The sequence below is a fragment of the Sinocyclocheilus anshuiensis genome, unplaced genomic scaffold (assembly GCF_001515605.1).
Source record: "Sinocyclocheilus anshuiensis isolate Anshui unplaced genomic scaffold, SAMN03320099.WGS_v1.1 scaffold205, whole genome shotgun sequence".
NCBI lineage: Eukaryota > Metazoa > Chordata > Actinopteri > Cypriniformes > Cyprinidae > Sinocyclocheilus > Sinocyclocheilus anshuiensis.
In genome coordinates, this window is record NW_015536497.1 from 1,546,608 (window position 1) to 1,564,143 (window position 17,536).

The 17,536-nt window shown below is 37.5% G+C and overlaps 1 protein-coding gene across 2 annotated transcripts in view; it reads right to left on the reverse strand.

Moving 5' to 3' along the window:
• The window catches only part of lrrtm4l1 (leucine rich repeat transmembrane neuronal 4 like 1), a 43,624-nt gene extending 31,776 nt beyond the window's left edge, over positions 1 to 11,848 (reverse strand). For both annotated transcript variants that reach the window (XM_016485203.1, XM_016485208.1), the window contains exon 1: positions 11,469 to 11,848. In XM_016485203.1, the coding sequence (XP_016340689.1) occupies positions 11,469 to 11,472 (4 nt within the window). In that variant the 5' untranslated portion in view covers positions 11,473 to 11,848. The remainder of the gene's footprint in view (positions 1 to 11,468) is intronic.
• Between the last annotated feature and the right edge of the window lie 5,688 nt (positions 11,849 to 17,536).

Consider the following 17,536-nt stretch of genomic DNA (forward strand, 5'->3'; position numbering starts at 1 on the left):
CGCGTTTCAGAAAGGCGGGGCATAGAGGAGAAACAATAATGTACAGTATGTGGAAAATAATGTGTTTTTTGAAACTTAAATCGCATAAACATTTCATTACACCAAATACACAAAGTAATGTTCTTTTTAGCAACATCACATGACCCCTTTAAATAAATGCAGCCTTAGTGACATTGCCCACCCTTAGTATAAAATGTGTCAGCCTGAGCTTAAGGTTGCATTGCAAAAATTATCTTGGTCTCCATTTTTTCATTTTGCAGCAATTTGGTATCAAGGATTTTCATATTCCAGGTGCAATCAAACCAACAAACTGACAGCAACTGCCAGCTGACAGCAGTAACTCTCTAATGCAGGATCCTTATCTACCAAGGCAGTGCCAATCAATGGCAACCAAGTTTAAATATTTACAATACTCCTTATAAACCAAAACTCAGGCTCTGAATGTGTTTGATGCAACTCAAACCAAGAGAATATCTAACAAGTCACTTACAAATGCAACGGCACAGTACACTTAAGAAAAATGGTTCTAAACAGTACCAGAAAAGGGTTCTTCAGCTTGTAACAATAGCAGAACCCTTTTTAGTGCTAAATAGAACCTTTTTATAGGGTTCCATATAGAACCATGCTTTAAAAATGCCATATAGGACCTTAATGGTGTTATAAATAACCTTTTTAATTATAGTTTCCATTAATATTAGTATGTTAATATCATTAATATTAGTATTATTTGTATATATTATTTATTAATATTGTTTTTTTACCCCTCTATCTGCCTGGTCTTATAATATCTTGAAGTGTCTGTTTTACTGCAAATATCATTCAGTGTCGTAAGAATCAGAGATCTATGGCAGACCATGCTGGCAAGACTGCCACCTGTGAGTAATACTGCAGATAAAAATTGTCCAGACACCAATTTTCACTCAGTGAACTAAAATACTTTGAAGGTCCATGCACCATAGCTCATCCAAAGTTAGTTCATTTAAAAGCCACTCATTTAAAACATTGTACAACTGTGGCAGGCCCCTATTCAAATGGCTAGGAAGATGTTGGCACATAGAGCAAAGTCAGCTGTCGTATTCCTTGGCACAGTGACAAGCATGATATTTCATATAAATGCTACAGTGAAGCTACGGCTATTACCCAAAGTGCCAAGGTAATGGCAAAACCTGGATAAAACGTGAACTTTTCTAGCAGAATGGAATCAAATGGTTTTAAAGTTTCAGTAGATGAACTAATGAGCTGATGAGTTGAATCAGGTGTGATAGATGAGGGAGACATACAAAATGTGCAGGGCTGGGGGTACTCCAGGACAGGTTTGAGAACCACTGTATTACAAGTATGATGAAACATGACTCATAGCCGCTGCATTTGTTTAAGCCAGGGGTGTCAAACTCAAATCCTGGAGGGCCGGAGCCCTGCAGAGTTTTGTTCTAACCCTGCTCCAACACACATGTACGCTGCATCCGAAAACTTAGTCAGCTGACTTGCTGCCATATGAGGCAATGACTTTGCAGGCAGCATTTTTGCACGAAGGCACCTCATGAAACTGATTTTGGACAGACTTCTGAGGCAGAGAAACGGTTTAATGATCTACAGCAAAATATAGAGAGCTTTGGTGATAACTAAGTGAATATTTCATTACTGCAATATTAATTTCTCGCTAGAAATGACATCAAAAGTGGAAAACGTTGATCAAAAACATTACACACAAACTAACCACCAACCGCAACTTTCAGACGCCATTTTTATTTTTTTGGTTAACTGTCACAGAATGGAACACACAGGATTGTGGGATATCAAAGGCAGCGAAGGATACATCTATGCTGCCTTCAAAAATCGTCCAGATGAAGGCATCTCAGGAGACAGGAACTGAAGCTAATATTGAATTCGGACGTGCCTTGATGCCTTCCTACCTTGGAATGTGTCCTCCGAAGGCAGCATTTTTCAGTTTTCGGATGCAGCCCATGTTAAGGAAGAGTAAGGAACGTTTATTTACTTCATTTGTCAAAAAGTTTAACAAATATAATGAGATAAATCTTCAGAAGAGAATATTGCCTAAATTAACAAACAAAACACAAACTAACTGAAGTCTAAGGAGCTTCAGGTGTGTTTAATTAGGGTTGAATCTAAACTCTGCAGAGCTGCGGGCCTTCAGGAATTGAGTCTGACACCCCTGGTTTAAGCCCTTCTCAAGTTATTTGTCTCTCTACAGGATTCCCCTCTTGAGCGTGATTTAGTCCCAATTATAGTAAAAAATAATAACATACAAACTCCAGTAATATTGACAAAGATGTTTTTTTTTATTAAATTAATGAATTAAGACAACAGGATGGTTTCAAATAGATTTTCAGCTCCATCCACTAAATTCTCACCACATCGAAACAGACAATCAGAATATCACACGTGCTAATGCTACAGTGGTTTTTGAATCCTGGTCCTGGGGACCCACCACTCTGCCTATTTTGTATGACTCTCTTATTTGACACACTTACACCACTTTTCCACTGGGGCTGGTGCCGGAGCTGGAGCCGGTCCTCGGCCAAGAATGGCACTCGTTCAGGCTCGCGTTTCCACCGGCAGGGAACAGAACCCTCTATGTCACCGACATGTGACCAGAGTCACTTGTTATCTCTTGCTGAAGGAGAGCGTTGATCTCTTCTGCTGAACACGTCTTGAACTGACATATTTAATTGTTGTTGATAATGTTGTTAATTTACCTGAACTCTGATTACTTTTAAAGGTCTACTGAAGTGCCTTGAAACACGCAGGTTTATGCTATGTGGTGACGTAATTTCAACTGAAACAGGATCCGATACGTTTTGTGGTCTGCGTGACTCGCGCATATGATCCACTCTGTGATATCGTGTCTCTGGACTGGACTTCTTTCGACCCAATGGAAAGCATATTTACACTGTCTGAATCGTTCCCTATCCCCCATATAGTGCACTATGTGCCATTCAGCATACAGAAAATACTAATTCTGTGAACAAGTGACCGATATTCAGCTGCAGTTTCAGCATCTATTTATAGTGTAGGGGGCGGGACACTTCAGATTAAAAGAAAGCATTTGATTGGACAGAAAGTTTGATGAGAAGCTGAAGTGTAGGTTGATGTCATCAAAATCATTGATCCATATTGGCGGAAGTGAGAGACTGTAAGTGTTGAATGCTTATTTCTTCTAAATGCAATTTTTGTCATTGTTTTGGAGCACACTAGCTTATAGATAACCTTAAGGCTAACATATTCATACTAAAAAAACAAAAACTTCAATTTGGTTTCATGGGGACTTTAAAAATGGCACCTTTCAAAATGCGGTCTGTAGTTGAACCTTTGCCTACTGACATCATAGTTTGAGACCAGCAAGGTTTTGGGGCCGGTTCAGAACCAGGATTTTTTAGAATGAAAAAGAACAGACTGGTTCCAAATTAGGCTCCGGCTCCGGCACCAGCCCCGGTGGAAAAGCGGTATCAATTTAGTTTATGGAGCTCTCTCCTAATGAGCTGATGATCTGAATCAGGGCCCGTATTCACAAAACATCTTAAGGCTAAAAGTAGCTCGTAACCCGCAGATTTAGGAGAAAATCTTAAAAATAATGGGCGTGTCAGTCCTAAATTTAGGACTCCTAACTTTTTGTTCTAAGAGTATTTCACAAAGCGTTTTAGAGCTATAATTAGCTCCTAAATCTGTGCAACGTTAGGAGTAGTGAAGAGGACTCCTAAGTCACTAAGACCACATCTGAACTATCCTAAAATGGCTGTTGCCAGCAATCTACCTCGGAATATAAACATTTTAGAAACATTTGATGATAATGAGCTTTTAAAAAGGTACTGCTTTGGTTTGGAGGTTTATCCCAACTCCAAATTTTTGATTATGTCCTTAATATATAGCTGTTCTCGTGTCCAGTTTGGTTTTCTTTTATGTTTGCATGTCTTACTATCAGCCATGATTATTCTACTCTGCTAATTAAAAGGCTGTTTATATGCATATTACCAAAATTGTATTAGTCGCATAGTCGCAGAAAAAAAATTCCACATGAAGTGGCGAAATCACGCAGTCCGTGACAGACAAATTGTTAATGTGGTAATATACAGGGCTCAAATTGAGGGGGGGATGGCATCCCCCTGGTGGACAAAAATGACACAAAGCATCCCCCCTAACCATCCCCTTTAGATTAATAATGTTGTGTATTATGTAAAATTTATCGTGCAAATTAAATGTTACAATTCTCTACTTATGATAATTCACAAACTAAATAATTGGCCAATCAGAACTCGGTACTGTAACAAGCTGCCACAAGCGGAAGCAAGTTTCTGTCATTTTTCGCGCAAAATGGTTCAAGTGCAACTTTTGAAGTTCTTTAAAAAGAAGACAACAGAATGTATGATTTTTCCTTGATTAGAATTTAAAGACATTCTCCTGACAATGTCATTGAGCTGTATGTGACTGTGAGGGACAGAGAGACAATAGGAGAGCTGACGAGTGTGTCACCGACTTTGCAAAAAAACAAACAAAAACACATCTTGAGAGTCCAGAAGCATTCACTGTGCAATGAAGCCCATTAAAATGTAGTTAGAATGCCCTTATAATTCAAGCAATGAAAGAAAAAATACCCATGTATGAGTTTTTATGTTTTTATATTCATTGCACAAGCAATGTACTTTTCTGAATATTAGCACATAAATATGTGAATAATTTTATACAACAGTATAGAGCAACGCGGTGTTTTAATTCCTTGAATGAATCTGTTTTTGAACGAATCATGTGAGCCAGTCAGTGATTCAACGGTCTATTCACTTGTTTCGTTTCTAATTGAATCAGCCGTTTTGAACGAATCGTTTGATTTGAATGAGTCAATAAATCCATTTATTAAAACAGGGATTTGCTGCCACCTACGGGCGGTTTTATTGTCATCTTTATTTATCCATGACAGTCCTAATCCAGCCAAGGTGCCAGCACAAAAACACATTCAGCAAAATATTGTTTAATTAGCAGTATTGACCCAAATTCCTCCATTTCAGGCCCCAGAAGGAAAATAAATGCTTAAAAATAATAGTTTGTTTAATACGGCAAATTTTTCATTAAATAAAAATCTTTTTAGACAAATTTTGTAATCATTGGGTAAAATTGGCTACAGGACAAACCCCAACACCCCAATCATGCAGTCCGTGACGGACAAATCGTTAACGGCTGGTCTATGTGGTAATATAGTACATCGGGCAGGACATCCATATGCTCACCTAACATTCATTGACCTAAAATATGGTTTATCATCTGAAAAATGTATGTAGTAGCAACTTTACCTGGCAGCTCTATCTAATGTTAGCCTAGAAAAAAGTGCGCAGTTCACGTGTTTGTGCGGAGTGTGGAAGCTGAACAGTAGCGCGCTTGGGCTATTTCATGACAGATGGAGGCGCCGCGTAATTTTTGGTCATACAGATAAGGGTAATGCATATTTTGTATCTGTAAAGACTCTACATTTATTCGTGTGCACTCAGAATAACAACGAAACATTGCACTTTTGTAAAATAATGAAAGCAAACAGGATGCGCTATTTGCCGTCTCGGAATCTGTGAACTTGAGCGCGTCACTTCGAAACTCCGTGTATGCTTGCCTTATTACAGATATGAAAAATATATCTATAGAGAGTGAAACTTTTAAATTAACCAATTCAAATAGAAAACAAATATTCTCAGATTATGTAATCCGTATGAAACATGCATACAGGCGCATACTGCGGAGCCGACGAGTCAGTGTCGCCGACTTCATCTCTTAAACCGAAAACAGGAAGCACTAGTGTAACAATAGTTTATTAAAACGTTAATGCAGTGTACTTGCTTTTTTTCCCTAACACATTCATAATATTATATTTGCCGGTGCGCTGTGGCAAGCATTTTTTTTGCGTGCGCTTGAACGCTTATTAGGCTAGTAGGCAATTAAAGGCTCATTATTATGATTTATATGGTTTATTAATAAAAGTGCGACTAATAGTCGACTAACGCTTAAAATTAACGACTACTAGTCGACCAGAAAAATCTTTAGTCGAGGGCAGCCCTAATGCATATTGACTAATTGTTTACGAGAAGCATATAAGAGGCTGACAATTAGCTGAATATATAGCCTACTTGTTTAATTAGTGACACTTAGCCTGCATTTTAAAATCTTTATTTGAATGTGGCAATTAACATTTTTATTTTAAAACCTTTATTTGGCAACATAATATTGCGCTCTACAATATTTCTATGAATAAATCTCTGACAGAGACTATCAGCCAATCACTTTGTGCATAATTAGTAAGCATGCTGACATCATCCATAGCAACGAGGTCAGCCCCGCCCCCTTACTCTTAGTTTAAGACTTCTGTCGATTCCTTAGTAAAAGTTTGTCTCAGCAGCTTTGTAGATAGGTTTTAAGAGAAAACTCTTAGCTAAAAACTTTTACTGCTATTTAGGAGAACTCTTAGTAGTAAGATAAAATGTTTTGTGAATATGGGCCCAGGTGTGTTAAATAAGGGCGAGACACAAAATGTGCAAAGCGGTGTCCTTATTGAATCGGTTCAAAAAGCCGATTCATCGGTTCCTGACGTCATCAAGCAATAACTCTACGCATTTATTTTCTAACAACTCCATGTTGTATCAATGGAAAATCCAAATAAGTCTTTTGTGTCAACGCATATCGAAACATTAAAAAATAAAGTTATTTCTGTGAAAGCATATTGCTGATTATTGCCATATAATTCACTTAAGGTAATGGTGTTTGTGGTCACAGTTTCAGTCGTGGATCCTCAAATAGGCCTACGACTGACTGACCAATATTGACTAGCCTACAACTTGGATAAGATTCCTAAAAGTTTCGCACCTACAGCACACATTACAGACATTTATGCACATATGTTCTACATGTCTACAGTATAAAGAATGAATAAACCAGTCTTATAAACTCCTTGATTCCGCTTAAGCAACTTTAAATATAATATGCATGCACAATAAACTATTGTAAAATTTATTGACATCACTCGACAAAGATTTTTGCAAGTTTTAATAAAATGTAAATTATAACAGTCATAATAAGCATATTTCCAGTACGCGCCTCAGGCTTGCATAGTATTGTCAACTCGCTCATCAGAATCTTCGGTAATCCTCGGCAAACTTCGACAGTTGGTTGAACCGGCTCATTCGGTTCTTTTTGAGTTGGACGTGCTACTTCGGCTGTGCGTCCTGCGTCATCAACCCGGAACTAAAGTTAGATTCAGTTCGATTTGTGAACCGGCTCAACCGGTTACTTCCTGGGAACCGGCTAAAACGAACGATTCGTTCAAGAACCGAACATCACTAATGGACATAGCAGAAATATTTTTTTTTTTACAAGTTTTCTTATGTAATATTTATTTAATCTATATGAGGTGTTCAGTTTTTGGTTCCACAAGTAGTTTTAGGGTGTAATGTCAATTTTGATCAAATAAAATGGTACATTTATGTAATGGCTCAGTGGAGTTGGACATGCTTTGTTCGTTCCATGCTTTAAGATAATAAAAAACAAAAACTTAAATTCATATGTTCTGCACCCAAAGTATTTCTTAACTTCTCCAGATTCCAAAACAACATCTTGACAGAGATTTTTTATTTGGATGGAGCCCATAGTGGTTCTTTGATGAATGAGTTTCAAGATCATAAAAAATTTTAGGATAATGAAATTTTAGGGTGGTTAAATAAGAGATCACTCAGCAGGATGGAATACAGCCAGTATTTAACAAGAGATAGTAACTCTTGACTGATTTTAGAACTGGGATCCTGGATTTTATCCATATGAAACCATAGCTCAGACACATCATTTACATGGTCAAACCAAAGCTGCGATATTGAAATGATGGACCTCCTGTATACTTAAGGCACATTATTCAAAGCACATTAATTGTGAGATTGAAGAGTGCTGTAACCGTGCCTCAGTCAGGATGTGGAACGCAGAACAATAGTGTGATTTATGCTAAAAGCACTATTTATGGCACTATTGTGGTTGTAAAATCAGCTTAATCCACTGCAATGAATAAAGTGTGCTGCAGTAAGACAGATATACTGTACATGTGAATTGTACTTAAAGGAGATGTCTAATGCTATTTCATGCATTCTGACTTATTTACACTACTAAAGAGTTGGATTCTCATGCTAAACATGGCCAACATTTCTCAAAAAAAAAAAGCTGGACGTATGACGGGGTATTTCTGTGCCAAATACACTCCTTCAGGGTTTGTATAAGTTTCTGAATTTTTTTCCCCAGTTTGGCCCTGTATGATGTCATAAAGGGTGGGATTCCTTATATGGGCACTTCTCCAGGAAGAGCGTGAGCATCAACCAGAGTGAGAACACGCCCATCAACGTGCTTCATTCGAGTTACGGAAGTCGTTGACAGTGCTGCAAAGGACTTGCTCGAGAAGGATTTTAATTTGATTTCATTTTAATTTAAGTCGATAAAGTTTTTGTTCCTGTTTTATGTCAATGTCACAGCTTGCAGACGATCGCTACGCAAAAGCTGGGCGTGCTTGTGACTCTTTAGCTCCGCCCACGGCACGACTCCACAAGCTCGACTGTTTTCAGAGAGAAGCGTAAAGCTGTATCTTTCCTTTATAAATCTGATCAAACTGAAGACTCTGCATAAGATATGCATGATGCAAAACTACTCTAGGTACTAAAGATTAACATGAGATTGGCAGAAACTGTGTGTTATGTCCGCTTTAAGGAACAGCCTTCATGATGGTGCTCAGGATTAAGAATGATAAAAGTTTGGTGGTGACTACTCGCAAATAAATTAAACATACTCCAGTAAGAGAAACCAGTCGTCTTTCCTTGTTCATTCTGTGCAGCTGTATACTTTGTTGTGTCCATGGTTTTTAGAGGGATAGTTCACCAAAAAAGAAAGTTCTGTCATTGTTCCAAACCAGTATGACTTTCTTTTCTTTTTTTTTCTCTGTGGAGCACAGCAGAAGATATTTTGAAGAATGTTTTCACTATTTTTGACCCTGTAGTGAAATTCAATGGAAATCGAAACAACAAGACCCCATTGACTTAGATTGTATGGACAAAACTTTTTAATGAGACATCTCTTCCTGTGTTCCAGAAAAAGGGTGAGTATACGATGACAGAATTTTCATTATTGGGTGAAATGTCTCTTTAAGATTTGCAAGGCTTGCAGCAATTTTAACAACCTTTTCAGTTACGTTTTCTTTAGGTATTGCATTTGAAAAGATAAATGAGTATGCTGATATAACCAAGTGAAATGAAAATATTTGTGCCTTCTTTGAAAACATTCTACTCTTTCCAGCCAAACCAAGATAGAAATACCAGCTTTGAAAGGAACAAGGTCTGTGTAATGAAAGCAAAGGACGAATGTGAGTCACTTTACATCCGTAAAGGGTTTTTTTATGTTAGAAAAGAGATATTTAGACTTCACTTGGATTTAAATCCTTGGATCTACTCTTAATGCAAGGGCTGACATATTAAAGAGTGATTTTTGGTATGGTAAAGTGATAAAGCACCGTAGTTTTAATATAAGCCTTCCCTGTAGGCTTTTGAAGCATGTATGCAGAGCTAGTGATCAACATAATGGCCTCAAGAATGGATCTCATTCTGATTCATGTAGATGTGTATTTTCATGACAATTGGCAATTTCTAAGTGCAATCCATCATCCCGACCTTGCCATGGCCCATCTCTACTCTTCACTCAGCAGGAATAAATGTGAAATCATGTTAGCTTGATTAGTATGTTTGGGATTCTGGAATTCAACACTGAATTAGATGCAGAATTAGACATGCAGCAAGCAAAATTTCAGAGAGGGAAATAAAGAGGAATTACAAAAGACATGTTTAAAACATGAAGTACCATGTAAGGGTCACTACCCTCACTGTAAAAGCATTACAAACCATTATTCACCATTAATATAATTTATATAAAATACATACACAGGAGAGGGAACACAGGGTCAAGTTGTCATTCAAGGAAGTTCTTAACTCAGTATGTAAACAAATTATGTGAAAAGAACAAAAAAAATGTTTACATGAATTCAGACAAGGGTCAACTATATAATAAACAGAGAATTCAGCTATAAAAGGCTCAGGACAAGTTAATTTTCAGAAAAGTCAAGTCAGGGCAATATGTGTTTTTATGTTAAAAATGTATAGCCTACTGTTGGGGCATGTTGTAACAAAGGTCAGTGCGTCTTCACACTGTGTCTGTTTTTTTTTTTTCCTAGGGAATAATTTTGGAAATTTTCTTTTTTTTTTGTAGCTCAGACTTTAAAGTATACAACTATTCAGAACTTGCCTTCAAAAAAGTTACCCTGAGAAATATTCACTAAACTTGTGACAACTAGCCCCAGTCTCCCGTGTAGGCTAAATTAATGTATGCTGCACTGTAAAAACAGTGTTTTGCCAGGTAATATATATCTATACATTAAATACATTAATGAAATATCACTCTTTTTAAGAACCAGATAGAAAAATCTCCATAAGATTTTTACACCGTTTATATTTTGAGGACAAGAAAATGGTCCAGAAAAAGAGTGAATGGAACGGACTAAAACCTTCCTCACTGACTGGATGCTCCATTGAACTATCAATCACATTTAGGACATTTCATATTCTCTTTAGGATAGGAGGTGAGCTTACCATATTGAGTTTTTTTGGCTTCATTCATTACATATCTTTTATGGCTCACCGAAAGAAATGAATGAATGAATGAATGAAATAGCTCAGCAAGCTGAACTGTGAACCAAGATTTTTTAAGCCAAGTGAGTTAGTTCTAACATTTTTATTAAAACATAGGCTACTAACATTTTTCATCGGAGATTAACTGTAGTACCGTTTAATTATATTTAGGGTCCTAATGAACTAAATCATGGCTGCAAAGCTAAACTGGGACAAAATAAATCACAAAAAATACAATAGGAAAACAGTAATAAACAACATGTGAACACAAAGAGATTTATATTAAAGTTTTAGGCCATTATGATGGCACACTTCGATGTCAGAGACCACGTGCTTACGTAAAACGCAGTTTTTTTTTTTAACTGCTTCTTTGAAACAAATTGTTCGGAAGAACCGATTCGGGGAAATGAGTCGAATTTCCCATCACTAATTTGTGCGTTGAAAATACCAGAAAGACAGTCATTTGGACAAGCAAGCCAAAATTTCATTGAAATGCGACGTTAAACACCTGTGCCTGACATGATTTTCATATTGCCCTGAATAATACCTGTCTAAGGAATGCAGAAGAAAAATGCAGTTTCCTCATTTTAGATATATGTGAAGACTAAAGAAAGAGTGCATTTTCATTTTACACAAATGGACCGATTAATGTTTTAAATCAGAAATTGATATGACATGGCTTTGAAATTATATATATATATATCTTTTTTTTTTTCTCATGAATACTCATCAATAGTCAAGGATAAACTTTATCCCAGGATTCCAAGTACTCACCCATATCAGCCGCGCGCTTTTGATTCCACTCGCGTTTAATCCCTGCGGTTACTGCACAGACATTCAGGCTCTCAGGATCCACTCCAACGAAGACTTTTACCTTTAGTGCGGTCAGTATTACAGCCCAACTAAAATCATTATCGATCCGACTCCATGTCGCAAAAACACTTTAGAACGTGCTGCGCGCCCTGATTAATCCAGCAGCACGGCAAACCAGTATAAATCCAGCAGCAATTAACATGATGCTCATCCGTCGTTCAAACGGAATATGAATTAATTATCGCTACGCAGCAAGCAACTGACTGAAGATGAGGGCAAAAGTTGTTCTGGGTCGCATAATTGGAACAATAATGTTTAGATCATGCGGAGTTTATCGACCAGAGGTAAGCAAAGAAAAAAATAAAGAAAAAAACAACACTGAGTCTTAAGGGCTTTGCGTGAGAGGAAAGCCGTGCTCGCCGCCGCAGTAGAGAGTCTCAGAGCTGCTCGGTCCCTGAGAAATATCACAGACCGTGATGATTGTGCGCTCCCGCCCTCAGGTCCTCTACAGTCATAATAAAGGTGACCCGGAGGCAAACCTGCTGCGGTAAACTCTAGCAGAATGCCAGAACACCCCCTACACAACCAAGACTGTGGATGAATGTAAATTACACCCTTCTAATCACTAGGCAATAGCAAGAGAGATCCAGTGTGTGTGTATGGTACCATTAAATGTAGGCTATGGACTATTTTCCTAGTATAAAATACTTGATATTTTCTGTAACATTAATATATTTCATTAATAATATACTCGTTTTGACGTAATTTTTCAATTATATTACATCCTAATGTCTGGGATTCATGCTCTGACAGAAAGATTTCGGGTGAAGTCAGCAGAAGTGGGACACTTTTTGGTAAACTTTGTATTAATTACAAATTAAAAAAAAAAAATTGTCTTGTATCACCCAATACGTTTTTTTTTTTGAAGGAATATGGGTTGTTTTTTAAACATACAGAGATTCAAAAATGAATCAAAGAAAACTTTAGGATGACCATGGCATTCTTTAGATTAAAAAGCCTTTATTATCAGATGGCTATATACAAAACATTTAAAAACTCTCCAACGTGTTTTAAAAAATGCTTTTGCCATGGTCATCCTAAAGTGGTGCCAGTGCCATGGTCATCCTAAAGTTTTCTTTGATGGACTATTACAAACCCTAGACCAGAGAGCACCTTGACTTTACAGAGATGCACTCTCTACTATTGCACTTAGGCCTATGTTAAGTACCCATTTTTATTCTTCAGACCTTTACTTTTTATCTAGTTTGTACTTAGATAATACAATTTCTTACAACAGGACATTGTAGCCTATACATAATGTATTTCAACAGAAATTTTTCTAAATTTAAAAGAGTAACTTTATAAAAATTGACATATGAGCAGATTATGATATCGATTGTGAACTCATAAACACGTAACATTTATTGAATCAAAGCACTCCAAGAGAAGTACAAATTTAAAGAGTTGATAAGGACAAAAATAATTGATGTACAGTCATGGCAAAAAGTTTTGGCAATGACAAATTTTGTGTTTTGCAAAGTTTGCTGCATCAATATTTGTAGATAATTTTTCCACGTTTCTATGGTATACTGAAAATCAATGACAAGCATATCATAAGTTTTAAAGGCTTTTATTGGCAAAAAAAGTATAATGAGTCAATATTTACAGTGTTGACCCTTGTTCTTCATAACCTCTGCAATTCACTCTGGCATGCTGGATATTAGCTTCTGGGCCAAATCCTAACTGATGGCGATCCATTCTTGCCTTATTAGTTCTCGGAGTTCATTTTGTGTCAGGATAAAAAAAAAACAGTGAAATTAGTTTTTTGTGAAAAGTAAATTTTTTTGGCCAATGAAGCTTTTAGCAATTATTTAAAATGCATCTGATCACTCTACACAATAATCTAGAAACAATGTGAATGAACACCACAACAGCTTAAGCAGCAAACTTTGCAAAACACAACATTTATTTCACTGCCAAAACTTTTGGCCATGACTGTATGTATATTATGTGTATACGTGTAGTATAAAAATGCCAAAATTGTATCTACGATGTGCCTGCTTGTAAGTGTTTGTATCCATCTGTGTGCTTAAGTGTATGTGTGTAACACATGCTTTCATATTTGTGTGTTTATATGTAAGTGTGGGTGAGAACAAGCACTTTTTATGCACAAAAAACCTAATCTTCTCAAATTTCCATTCTTATTTTTCTTTCCCTGCTTCTGCCGACAGTTTGTGGCATTTTCTGTAAAACAAAACAATTTCTCACATTAATCAATGTATTACATTTTTATTTATAGGATGTCCCACTTTAGCTGAATGCTACTGTTCCAATTTATCATGTTAAGCTAAATTGGGACAGTGACTAAACTTGATATTTAAAAAAAAAATAGAATGAGAAAACTTGCACATCATTGCATACAATCAAATAATCACATGAACACATGTAATTCAAATTTATATTGTAGATTGAAATACTGTTTGTATTAGAATTTAAACCTTAACCATTTTAATAGACTTTAACTATGTACAGGCACTTAACATGTACTTTCTGAAACCTTCCAGTACTTCACACCTATATGATTTACAATGACTAATCAAATGTTCATATTCAAATTAATTACTGTTATTACAACATTTCAAGACTATCTATTAGGGATTAAACGATTACAGGTTTTACAATAAATCATGATAAAATGTTCAGGAACGTTACACAGCAGTGACAAAGCCACTTTTAGTATACCGTTTAATATTTTAATCATCATTAAAACCGTATTCTATTACCGCAATTTGAACAACTCAGGATAAATAAACTAATAACTACTGTCCAGCATAAAGCAAAGTTTTAAGTAACAGTCTCACATGTGCACAGCACACAGAGTAGTTTTGTTTTGTGTGAAAACATGGCGGAAAGATAGGAGGTTTTAAAAGAGTGCTAAGGGAATTATGAATATATGAATGAATTAAATTATATGAATGTACCTCTGAAGGTTCTTACTGTCTTCAGAAAAGATTATATGGCATTTTGTTTTCAACTCTGCCATGTAATCAGGGGTGCCACTATGGTTTCTGGGCCCCCTCTGTGATTGCAATGTAAGGGGGGTCCCCATTGGTAAAAAAAAAACACGTTCCAGACCCCCTCTCCCTCGTCGGGGGCCCTTGGAATCGTCCTAACCTCCACCTAATTTGCATGCCCTGCTGTAAATTTTGACCGGTTGATGAAAAACAAGCTTATGTGGATTCTACACATTTAAATAATTCGGATAAGATATCTAGAATTAGTTAGGGAGCAGATAAAATACATATAATCATTTATTAATCAGTTTGACTTAACCCGTTTTCTTTATTCAAAGGCTGAAATGTGAGGTTTACCATTTAATGAAACTTTTTCAAAGCTTTATTTGAACATTTCGTGCATGTTATTAGATAAACTGTTGTCAGTCATGTTGTCATTTAAAATCCAGACATCATTGGTAATGTTATTGTTATCAAGTGTAGCGTCAGTTCTGGCAGGTCACGTTAGTCAAGCTCGCATCAGCTGACTCTCAGCTGATCCCCATCTATACGACACCTATATCTAAGCATTTATATATAAGGTCCCTCAGTATTATCAGCAGTTTTCGCATTGCTCAATAGCTAATTAAATGGCAAATTCGGCAGGCAAAACACCATCATCACTGGGAATCGGGAATTTAGAGAAGTGCAATTTGTTTCCCCAATGGTCTCACCTCCGATTCATTCAAGTTTGTTAACTTGAACACGTGAATTCACCGCATTGATCATAAGCTGCCTGATTCAGAAGTAACTGAGTTAGCACGCATCGCTACATTATTGACATGGACTCCACGAGTTATGTAACTGACTCAAGAACAAGTTCAGATGGGAACTTCATCCCCAAGAAGGATATCAAGAGATCAAGCATCCCGTCTCAATAGCTAATTAAAAGGCGAATTCAGCAGGCAAAACACCATTAGCAGGAATCTGGAATTTAGCGAGTGGAATTCATTTCCCCAATGGACTCACCGATTCATTCAAGATCGTTAACTTAAACACGTGAATTCACCGCATTGATCATAAGCTGCCTGATTCAGAAGTAACTGAGTTAGCACGCATCGCTACATTATTGACATGGACTCCACGAGTTATGTAACTGACTCAAGAACAAGTTCAGATGGGAACTTCATCCCCAAGAAGGATATCAAGAGATCAAGCATCCCCGTCACAGCTGCTTTGTTTCACTCTCTCGAACGTCTTCACAAGCTAAGGTCCTTTTAATGCTCTCAGGTTTGGCAACATGCATGTTGCTAAGGCTATCTGTCTTGCTTAGGCTCATTTAGTTGTTTTCAGTTACATGCTTGTGTTGTGCTAGTTTATGTGACCTATTGGCAATGTGCAGTACTTATCTGTTGTCACTGGCAACACGCTTGTCACTGCATATGCTGTGCTTAAAGTGTGGTCTAATGCTATTTCATGCATTCTGAGTTGTTTACACTGTTAAGAGTTGGATTCTTATGCGCGCGTGCGCACTCAGCGACTCGAGCGAGCCGGTCTACACGTTTCGTTCATGGTTAACTTAGGCTGGAGGATTTTAAGGCCGATTTGCGGCTTGTCGCAAGCGATTTTTTGTCCAAAAATTTGTGTGGTGTCATTGCGATTATTTAACTGCTCCCGATCGAGACGGAGCGTCGCCGAACTCAAATCGTAAATATCAAACATGTTTGATATTTACGACTCTTGATCGGGCTGCCTCTGACGCGATAGCCAATGAGAGCGAGCAAGCGTCACCTACCGGATGTTGCGTGCTTCTATAGCTGAAACTTGGCAGCCACAAACATCCCATGAAAGCAGAGAACATCACCCATATTCTTTTCTATACTTTTTGTTTTTCACTGTACAACAGAATGCGGTAGAGCCAGCTGACAACATCGATTGTCCTCTTATTTGTTTTTCTTGTCTAGTCACGTTTGATCTCGCGAGTGTCCGTGAGATCTCGTGTCACTGTGAAATCGTTCCTACAATCATCAAGTGTGTGGTCTCGTGGTCTGGTCTAATCATCTAGTGTGCGCATTCAGAGGATTATAAGGCTAAAAATCGGTTGAACTGTCTTCATGTCTGTGGTCTCCCATGGTTTTAAAATCTTTAAATATTTGAAAATCGTCTAGTGTGCAGCCTGCTTTACTGAAGTCATCGGCAGCGCTGCAGTTACTTGCTCGAGAAGACTGTCTCTAAAGATGTGTGTTTTTGGATGTGAGGAAAAAATAACCTTCTTCAGTTATATGTGAACAGTGGATGCAATTTGTTTTTTTCCGGGGCAGCAACGGAGTTTCACGCGCGTGTTTGTTGTTCCCGTCACTTCGGTGACAAATGTTTTATAACAAGGTACATTCTGACACTGGATTTGTACATCGTTTGATACTGAAAGACAGAGCAGTCCCAGCGATAAAAGATCCCGGTCATGACTAGGAACTGCTGTAAATCTGCATCAAATGTCTTTGTTTGTTGCCAATCATCCTGTAAGTGCTCGCGACTCCTCAGCGCCGCCCAAGGCTCGCCTCCAGGAGCTCGGCTGTTTTCGGAGAGAATCATAAGCTGTATCTTTTGTTATAAATCTGATAAAACTGAAGACTCTTCGGAGATGTTAATGATGCAATACTACACTATAGGTACTCAAGATTAACATGAGATTGGCCGAAACTGTGTGCGTTATATCCCCTTTAACATAGTCAAGTCGCCTTTATTTTATAGCACTACAGCACAGATTTAAGCAGCAGAAAATAACGACCATGGTGCAAACGGAATCAATTCTGCTGCGGCGCAGCTCCAAGAGAAAATGGTAAATGGTCGTTGAGTACTTCATGGAAGTATTGTACCCATCAGCTTTTTCTTGGTCGGTAGTGAGGTTGTTGCCATTTTTGTCTTTAACGGGCATGGACTGGTTTGTCATTTTTTGGCACTGTAGTCGTATTGGGAACATGCTTGTTCTTAAGCTGTAGTTGTACTGGGTATATGCTTGTTCTTAAGCTATACTCT